Source organism: Colobus angolensis, unplaced genomic scaffold, assembly GCF_000951035.1.
Source record: "Colobus angolensis palliatus isolate OR3802 unplaced genomic scaffold, Cang.pa_1.0 Scaffold270, whole genome shotgun sequence".
Lineage (NCBI taxonomy): Eukaryota > Metazoa > Chordata > Mammalia > Primates > Cercopithecidae > Colobus > Colobus angolensis.
The window spans coordinates 3,290,679-3,300,835 of record NW_012115933.1 but is presented as its reverse complement, the minus strand read 5'-3'; the positions used below and the strand labels follow the sequence as shown (position 1 = coordinate 3,300,835).

Genomic DNA, 10,157 nt, shown 5'->3' with positions numbered 1-10,157 from the left:
CGGGGTTTCACCGTGTTAGCCAGGATGGTCTCGATCTCCTGACCTCGTGATCCGCCCGTCTCGGCCTCCCAAAATGCTGGGATTACAGGCTTGAGCCACCGCGCCCGGCCACTGAAGTGTGATTCTTAAGAGGGTCTGTGTAAGGGGAATTTGGAGACATTTATTCTCTTGGTACTATGACTTTTCAGCGCTGATATGACAGCTCACTGGATATTAAGAAGTTGCCCATGTTAAGACAATGACTCCCATAACTATTTTAAAAAAACAAAAATCCTATTCACAGGAATATAAATTAGTTCAACCATTGTAGAAGACAGTGCGGTGTGTATATGTGTATGTTTGTGTGTTTGTAGTGCGTATGCAGGGGCAGGTAGAAGTGTGGTGTACGTATGAGAATAGTTTAGGAAGCTATTGAGCTATGTATTGGAAAGACCATAGTGGTTTCTGTGTTTATGTGTGTGTGTGTGTGTGTGTGTGTGTGTATGTGTGTTTCAAGAGTCAATGGATTATGAATGTATGTACAGTGACAAATAAGATGAGAAGTAAAAAACAAAACAAAACAAAAAACTAGAATTCCAGTCCAACTCTGTCCTGCTAGACAAAAAGAAATGTAGGCCGGGCACGGTGGCTCACCCCTGTAATCCAAGCACTTTGGGAGGCCAAGGCGTGCAGACCACCTGAGGTCAGGAGTTCGAGACCATCCTGGCCAACATGGTGAACCCCATCTTACTAAAAATACAAAAAATTAACTGGGCTTGGTGGCACGTGCCTGTAATCCCATCTACTCAGGAGGCTGAGACAGGAGAATCACTTGAACCTGGGAGGCAGAGGTTGCAGTGAGCCGAGATCATGCCACTGCACTCCAGCCTGGGCAAGAAGAGTGAAACTCCATCTCAAAAAATAAAAATAAAAATAAAATAAATGTAGGCAAGTCAATCTTTCTGAGCATCAGTGTCCTAATCTATTAAATAGAAGGTGAATAAATCACAAGGCTCACATGAGACCATGTGATTGGGAGACTTATCTTAGTATCTCATTGAAAAGCACTATGGGCAACTCCACAAAAGTGCAACTTCATCATGAAGACTCAACTACCCCTAAGATTCCAGCATGATCCCTCCTTCTAAAGCATTGTGCCCACTTCCAGAACTCCCTCATCATGGGAATGATGGAAGCTTCTATATGAAGGACCAAGATGAAAAGGATTCCTTTTAACTCCACAACTTCCTTAAACCCAGAACACAAGACTCATAATATAGATGAGTTTTTTGTTGTTGTTTGTTTGTTTGTTTTGAGATGGAGTCTCGTTCTATCGCCCAGGCTGGGGTGCAGTGGTGCGATCTCGGCTCACTGCAAGCTCCGCCTCTCGGATTCACACCATTCTCCTGCCTCAGCCTCCTGAGTAGCTGGGACTAGAGGCACCCGCCACCACCCGACTAACTTTTTGTATTTTGTTTAGTAGAGACAGGGTTTCACCGTGTTAGCCAGGATGGTCTTGATCTCCTGACTTCGTGATCCACCCGCCTCACCCTCCAGGTGCTGATATTACAGGTGTGAGCCACCACGCCCGGCCTATAGATGAGTTTTATAGACTCATATTACAGACTCATAATCTAGACTTCTTAATGTCCAGGGAGCTATCATATCAGTGATGAGAAGTCACAATGTCAAAGGGATAATTGTATCCCAATTCCTCTTACAGAGGTCTACTTAAGAATCACACTTCAGCCCGGCGCAGTGGCTCACACCTGTAATCCCAGCACTTTGGGAGGCTGAGGCGGGTGGATCACCTGAGTCAAGAGTTCGAGACCAGCCTGACCAACATGGTGAAACCCCATCTCTACTAAAAATACAAAATTAGCCCGGCGTGGTAGTAGATACCTGTAATCCCAGCTGCTTGAGAGGCTGAGGCAGGAGAATCACTTGAATCTGGGAGGAGGAGGTTACAGTGAGGGGAGATTGCACCATTGCACTCCAGCCTGGGCAACAGAGGGAGACTCCATCAAAAAAAAAAAAAAAAAAAAAACCCAAACAAACAACAACAACAAAGAAAACACACTTCATAGTATTTCTGGTTCTAGGTCAGGGAGGAATTACTACACTGTCTTCCACAATAGCTGGACTAATTTATATTCCCACGAACAGTGTAAAATCACTCAGTATCAATTATATTATTTTGAACAAATCTGTAGTTTATCATGACACACAATCAACCAACCTTACTATAGCAAAGATAAACATCTTATTCTATCCTGCATTGTATCTTTGTTATGGGAGGGACATTGATGCCTCTATTGATGATGCCAACAATTAGTCCAAATTACTTTCTTGTAAGGGTCTGCTGCCAGAGGAGAGAAATAAAGATTTCCATTTGAATGAAAGCACCTGTAGAGGAAAGAGCTAACACATGTAGACTTGAAATGCATATTTACTCCAAATACAAATGAGATGGATGAGTCCTAACATACATGCATCTAACTTAAGCATATTCAACACTATGACCTTGGAGAAAAGTAAGAGGGAGAAGAGAGCAGGCAAGAATGAGAGAATCTTTGTATCTGTGTTTGTGCTCTCCTTCAACATAGAAGTCAGCCTTCACCACAACAGCCAAAATGCAAAATAAAGCAAAATAATTTAAATTATAGGTTTTAAGCTTCCAGTGGCTTAATGAGCCCTAGGGAGCAAAGGAGTTTTCCAGGATTATTTTGGCCTTATAAGTTTTATCCTTTTTGGGATGAATATAGACCCTAACCCCGTGTAAGATTAACTCTGTGTGATACATTCACACATCCACTGTAAACTTTATAACCATACTTTTGTCACCTGGCACCCCTTTTCCTCACCCCTAGACTTAAAGCCACATCACACCATTATGATTATGATCTCTTGTCATCAGTTTGTCCATAGTGTTTTTCCTGATTTATGAATTATGGATCACACATCCTATTAGCTTTGTAAAACTTTAATGAATAAGATCTATCTTAATTTAGATTTATCATTAAGATGAAAGAGTTAAAAATTCTGGAGAAACACATTTGTAGAAATGATCTTACCCTCCCCTGGAGCTATGCCAGCTTAAGCTAACTTACCTTCTCAGGTGTGCATTTACCAATTCTTTAAAATCCCCAGAAAAGTGATTTCACTATGAAAATACTGTAGGACATTTCCCATGCTATTTCATATGTGATGAGTTTTAACTATTTCATATTAATGAAGAGTGGAAGATGAAGTGAAAAGAAACAAATGTTACATCCTTCCACATCTTCTAGAGCTGCTTATGAAAATGAATGACTGGAATAGTCACAGCATTGGCCTAAAACTGTCCTAAGACTCCAGGTTTAAATATCAGATATGATAGAAAAGACCACTATCTGGGACTCGTAAGTGTCAGGGAATCACATACTTTGCAAAGGAAACAATACCTGAGCAGTCAATGGAAATACACACACACCACATGCGCACACACATATCTTCACAATGATGGGTTCAGAAACAGAATGAAGCAGATTTAAAAGAAAAGACAGGCCAGGTCATCTTAATAAGTCAAGAAGGAAATCCTACCTACCTTGTGACTGCCCGGGTGCAGACGGTAACAAGGAAACAGCCAGCCACAATCATCCAGCCCCAGCCTCCATCTGGAGGGGAGGTAGACCGAGCTCTATTTACTTTTGCCATCGTTTTTCTTTTTTCTTCTTTTCCAGGTTGCTCCAACAGCCAAGTTATGATCTTGGAAGAGTTTGCTGTCCAGTGACTTCCTGTTGGCATTCAAGGTTGGCATAGAATGCTACCTGGCACATGGGTTACTCGCCATCTAAAACCAAAAATCAGGACATATTTATATCTTATTGCTATGTCCAAAGGTTGATTTTTCACTTGGTAAAACATGATTAATACTTTCCTATTAAATATGAGTATTTGTAACTATGAATACTAGACTGGGGCAGACTATTTGCTGTCCTTGGTACATACTTTCTTTTTAAAAAATATAATAGACCCTCTCAAATTGTAGTCAAATGCATGTCTACTCTATTTGATACCATTTTTCCCTAGCCTCTCTTGAAGGTAGTTGTGGCAATAAAGTGTAGTCTCCATTAAAGGGATGTGAGCAGAAGTCATGTGTGCCACTTCTGGTTCATCAACTCAAAGGCAAAGGCACTTTTCAAGGACTTCCAGCACCTTCTTCCAACCGACTGGAAGATGGATGTGGATATGAAACCACTTCAACCACACAGACCAGGACATCAGTCTAGGGGCTGGCAGAGCTACAAGACAGAAGAAGTCTGGGTCCCCAGATGACTCTGGGGAGACCTGCCCTCCTACTCTGGACTCTGTACATCTCTACACTGTTACACAAAAGATAAATAAGCTTCCATTTTATTTGTGTCTCTGTATTTTGGAGTCTCTCTGTTACAATAGCTTATAACGTAGCCTAATTATTATACAGAATGAGTCTGACAGCAACTTCTTGGCATATTTTAAAATGCTATAAATTTTTAAGTGTGTAATTGAAGTAAGAAGAGAATGACAAATAAATGAGACAAAGTAGAGAGCCCAGAAACTAGTATATAATATTTTAATACAATCCAAATAAAGTAAAAAAAGATTAGTGAAGAAAAAAAGTATTATTTCCCACATTCTGTTCAACTCTCCATTTAGCTCTTGACTTTCCAGATAAATCAATAAATGTAAAAAAATAAAGAAGTAGTTAAAAACCTAGGTGAAAATATAGGCAAATATTTATCTGTTCTCTAGATAGGAAAACTCCCTGAGATGTAAAATAATAAAACAAACCAAGATAAAAAAAATTTGTTAATTTGTCTAAATTAAAATTTAACATTTCTGTATTAAAACATGTGATTAATAAACAAAACCAAAAGGTAAGCCACAGGCTTGGGGAAAAAACATTAGCAATACATACTTCAAAGAAGTAATATCTGCATTCATTCATTCATTCAACTGTAAGTATTTATTGAATCCCTAGCATGTGTCAGGCACCATTTTAGGGCACTAAGGATTCAGTAGTGGTCACAATACACAAAGCTCCTTGTGGTGGGCAGGCTCTAAGGTACCCCTATGGTCCTGGCTCTGGTTGTTCACATCTTTATGTAATCCCTTCCCTTGAGCGTGGGAGGGACCTGTGACTTGCTTCTACCCAACAGAATATGGCACCTGTGATGGAACCTGACTCTCATAATTATGTCATGTTGTATATGACTCAGGCCTGCTAGCCACTCTCGCTCTCCCACTGTCCTTGAAGAAGCAAACTGCCATGCTGCACACCTAGGAGAAAGCCATTTGGCAGGGAACCATGGGCAGGCTGTAGATGCTGAGGGCAGCCTCCAATAGACAGCCAAGAAACATGAAGATCTCAGGGTCTTTTGTTTTTTGCTTTTTCGCAAATATCCCAAGTGAGCCTGGATGCAGAATTTCCCCTAAATTGAACTTCCAGTTAAGAACAGTCTCACTGACACCCTGACAGCAGCTTTGTGATACCCTTAGCCTAGGACCCAGCTAAGCTATTTCTGGATTCTGACCCCATAGAAACTGTGAGATAAGGTGCTTCTTAAGATATTCCATGGCTTGTCAAACAGGCTTCTTAATTACAGTCAGGGATGAATTTTTTGAGAGGAAAAATAAGAGTTTCAACACCTACTTCTTCTACAGAATTAAGCAAATTAACCAGTTGCTTTTATAATTTTATTGTGATCACTGGAAGAAATCCTAACATTAATTAAATGAAATGTCATTTCAACTATGACAATGTGTGGATTATTTGATGAACAAAGACTATGTACCACCTGGTAAATTACGGGCAAAACAAATTGCCTAATAAAAAGCATTTACTTTAAGACCACAACTTTCTCAAGAAAATGGCTCATAACAGAAATTTGTAAGCGTGCATCTTTGAAGATGGAACAAATTGGTGGCTGATGATTTCAGAGAGTGCATACAGAGCAGGGGTAGTGAGGCTAAGGCAACAAGAATGATTCCCACATACATCACTTAGGTTTGCTCCTTTTGAAGCCTCAGGTCTTCATCGTCATGCTGCTAACCATCTGGTGACTTTGGGGAGACTGACAAAGGTGATTAAGTGTACAACTGAAATTATAAATCTATCAAAAGTATCGGGAGACCAACACTGGCATAAATACTAAACCTATTGATAAAGAAAAAAAGTTACTACTGTAAATTATAATATTGTGAAACACTGGCCTGGGGATTGAGTAATAGCCAAAATACTGGTGTTGGCGCTAAGTGAAAATAACAGTGATACAGAGCTGCTGTTTACAAAGCACTTCCCACAGGCCAAGCTACTAGCAAGCATCACTACAGACAGTATCTCATTTAATCCTTACAAGAACCATAAAGAATAGATATTATAATCCTTATCTTATAGGTAAAGAAACTCAAGTTAAAGAGATTAAGTAATTTGCCTTATTATTCTTTAGATAATGAAGCAGCAAAAATGGGTTATGAACCTTGGTCTGATTCCAAGCCAGTCTTCCTAACCAATGCCCTGCACTGCTTCTACTACATTTCCTTATTCCCTGGTATAAATTCATAAACACTTTTGTCTAATTATACACATAATTCTTGCTGATGACACACCAGTAGGATGATGTGAATTGCAGCCTGACGTAGCTATAAATGCAGTTCTTTAAATGGTACCCTTGATATTTCCCTGAAACATTCCTGTAGGTCACTGATTTGACCAGCTGTGAAATTTCAGAGCAAAACCAGCCCTCTAAAGGTGTCTCTAACACTGGAGCTTCAGAAAAAGTTTTTCCAAAACATAACTTTGTGTCATGAATAAGTAGCTTTAACAGTCATCTACTTTCTTCCCCAAAATGAAACGCTCAAGGAGAAACTCTTATTTTAAAAGATCTACCATACCTGTATTTTTGCTTTCACATACAGCCTGCTGCAGCAGTCAGAGCTGGTAGTCCATCCCTTCTTCTATTCCATCATAACCCTGGCTTTGTTAGGATTCAACTCTTAACTGCTCTCTCCAGCAGCCATCTGGGCCCAGTCCCTTGGTTCAGGGAATGGTTTTGGATTGGTCTCCCGTTCCCATGTCAGTGAGTGAGGAGGCACAGAATTGGAAGTATCTAGCCAATAGCTATGGAGAGAAGCCTCTGGGAAATGTTTCTCTGTTCTTAAGAAAAGATACGAGGAAGAAACAAGTCCCTCTTCTTCCTGTAGATTCTGGATGTAATACCTGGATCTATAGCAGCCACCTCTTAACCATGAAAGAAGCTAGTTTGAGGACAAAGTTGATGAGCCAAGATCCAGTTGGAAGATCTGGGTTCTGGCTCTGCATCTTAAGAGTTATATGAATTCAAGCAAATTACTTTATGTCTCTGAGCCTCAGTTTACTTACGCATGAAATGGAGGTAATAATTTTACTTTCACAAAATGCTGTATATATTAAAATGAGAAAAAACATGATGAATACCTGGCACATAAATGTAGATATTATTTGCCGTGTGATATAACCTCTTTTCATTTGTTCATCACTCATTAATTCAATATTTATTGAGTGTCCAATATGCACCAGAAACTATTCTAGGAGCTGGGCTATGAGCATTGCAGAAAAGAGACAATAGCCCTGCTTTCATGAAGCTCACATCCTAGTGGGACAGGCACAGTTCATGAACTGTTGAACAATAACTTCTAAGCCTTCCTTGTTTGTATAAAAAATTACCTTTGGCCTACTTCACAGGATCATAGCTATAGTCAAATGAGAGCACCCACAAACTGGCAGCAACGAGCAAATCAAGCTTCAGGACACTTTCATTATGCCTACAGTGTTTTTTAAATGTTTACATTAGTTGGCACTTGTGAAGATCAGATACTATGCAAATTTCCAAATTCTTTTGAAAAACTGCAAGCTCTAAAAATACGTTGGGCTGCATTCCCTTGTGGCAGCCATGAGATGGGGCCAAGCAGCAGTGTCCCCTTTCAGACAAGGCCTGCACTTCTGCTTTACCTTATCCCTGACACTCTGTCCTGCACACATTTGTGTGCAGTTCCTGTGTGCTTTACCTGCCAGGCCCCTGGAGGCAGTAAGATTTTCAACTTCTGCCCATACTGTGCTAACATAAATCAAAGCTTTTTAAACAGCCATGTGAGTCACATTTATGGTACGTTTTATGCCTAGCACCCTCTCTTTGTCTCAATTCCGACAGAACCAGCATTCAAGAGTCTACCTACACCTGTGACAAACACACACAATGGAATAACTCACCAGTTGGACATAATTAGCTGCCAAGTGTTATGATGTGATACCATCAGTTGTACCAGTAAAAAAAGGCACAACTTAGAAACTTCTGCCTTGGTATAGTCCTTGCTTCTTCTTAGGCTTTTCCATTTAAATAAACCCCAAGGTTAAGTTGTTTTCCAGGGTAAGACTATAAATCCACCTGTCCATAAACATCTGGTATAAGGACCATCCTTAGTGCTGCCATAGGCTATGAAAGAAGACTGAAACAGCCAGAGCTGCACAACAGCCCTTTCAAAAAGAAACATAATGTGAGGGATCACGAATTAGAAAGGTATCCACATTCTTTCAACAGCGATTCTATTTCTGGGAAGCTATCCTAAGAAAACAATGTAAGAGAAGCCACAATGGGCAAAAAATAATAGCTGCATTAACAATAATACATAAAACAGAAACAACCTAAATGTTTAATGACCAGGAAGTGTCTGGAGAATTATAACATGTTCAACAAATGGAAGAGTGCAATTCATTACAATTAGAAACAGGAAGATAATATTGCAATATGGAAAACCATCATGATGCAGTGTTAAAGCCAAGAAAAGACCCTCATATACTTTGTGAGGGAAGCTATGTAAAGCTTCTGTAAAAGTTGTATGCTTGTAATTGTCACAAAAAGTAGGAAGAATATGTAAAAAGGAATATAATTGAACTGGCATGATTAAGTTATTATTCATTTCCAAAACTGTGTTAAATATCATTTTACATATAATTTTCTTAAATAGATATTTCAGGTCTATTCCTTCGGTGAGCACAAAAGTCTCTTTTGTACAGTTTCTCAAGGACTGAAAATAGCTATCATTTATTGATATGGCACATTGAAAATGAGGTGATTATTCAGTAGTGGACAGACACACTGTAGGCAACAAGCCCCTGGCAAAATAAAATGTTCTGTTTCTTTACAAAAATATTAAGCATCATTAATTTTTACTTTGCTGCTGCTAAACTCCCATGATTCCTTTTTCATTTGTTTTAGGTGAGCATCCTCTGTTTGGCATTTCCACATGTAATAAGTTAAGAACTGATTTGATAAGATATCCCAAAAATGCAATTGTATAAATCCAAATAAAAAATTTAAATAATCATCCCAACATAGCTGCGGTGATAGCATGATGAACAAAGGTCTGTTGTAAGTCACAGAGTCAACCTGGGTAAAATCACGGGACAAGGAACATCCTCATGGGACACCAGGGTGGGGAGAAAGAGCCTCTCTGCAACCATATGTATGCAATACTATTAGTAACAATTTCTCATGAATAAGCGCATTTGATCTTCACTATCCTCAGAGATAAATGCTGTCTTTCCCTCTTCCTCAATGGTGAAACTGAAGCTCAGAGAAGTGAAAGGACTCCCTTGACAACACTGCATGTGAGTGTAAATGGAGGCAAGTAGCTTTGGCTGACTTTGGATGGTGCACTTGTCCATCCGCTCTGAGATTTCAAAATTGTTATTGGCGTTTCTGTCAACACGATGTCCAAGCAATGCTAACGCTTAAGCACCATTCATGTGAGTGACCACGACAAAAGGAAGGGGGGAGAAGCCGACAAGCTTATCACAAGGGTATGCGGCTGTTCACAAAACAACGCATGTGAGTTTCTTTCAAAACAGGTCATTTAATAGATCTATACATATTCAGAAGAAATGTGCAGGTTAGACAGGGCAAACCTTGTTTCCTGGAGACTTTGAAGCAGTCTGAAGTTCTCCCACAACATTAACCTGAGCATTCTTGTAAATAATTAACCCACCTGATAATAGACAAATATAATGGCCAGGTCTTTTATTAAGTTAATGGTATTGCAGCCGGGCACTGTGGCTCACACCTGTAATTCCAACACTTTGGGAGGCCGAGGTGGGAGGATCACTTGGGGTCAGGAGTTTG

At 39.8% G+C, this 10,157-nt stretch overlaps 1 protein-coding gene and 1 long non-coding RNA gene across 2 annotated transcripts in view; one reads left to right on the top strand and one right to left on the bottom strand.

The window, feature by feature from the left end:
* The window catches only part of SLC16A12 (solute carrier family 16, member 12), a 27,786-nt gene extending 24,021 nt beyond the window's left edge, over positions 1–3,765 (bottom strand). The window contains exon 1 of the mRNA XM_011947861.1: positions 3,566–3,765. Coding sequence (XP_011803251.1) covers positions 3,566–3,765 — 200 coding nt within the window. The remainder of the gene's footprint in view (positions 1–3,565) is intronic.
* On the top strand, positions 3,702–9,369 carry LOC105515910. Its single transcript, XR_001002413.1, has 2 exons — positions 3,702–3,876; positions 9,255–9,369. It is a non-coding gene; the product is annotated as an uncharacterized LOC105515910 (long non-coding RNA).
* Positions 9,370–10,157: the final 788 nt, after the last annotated feature.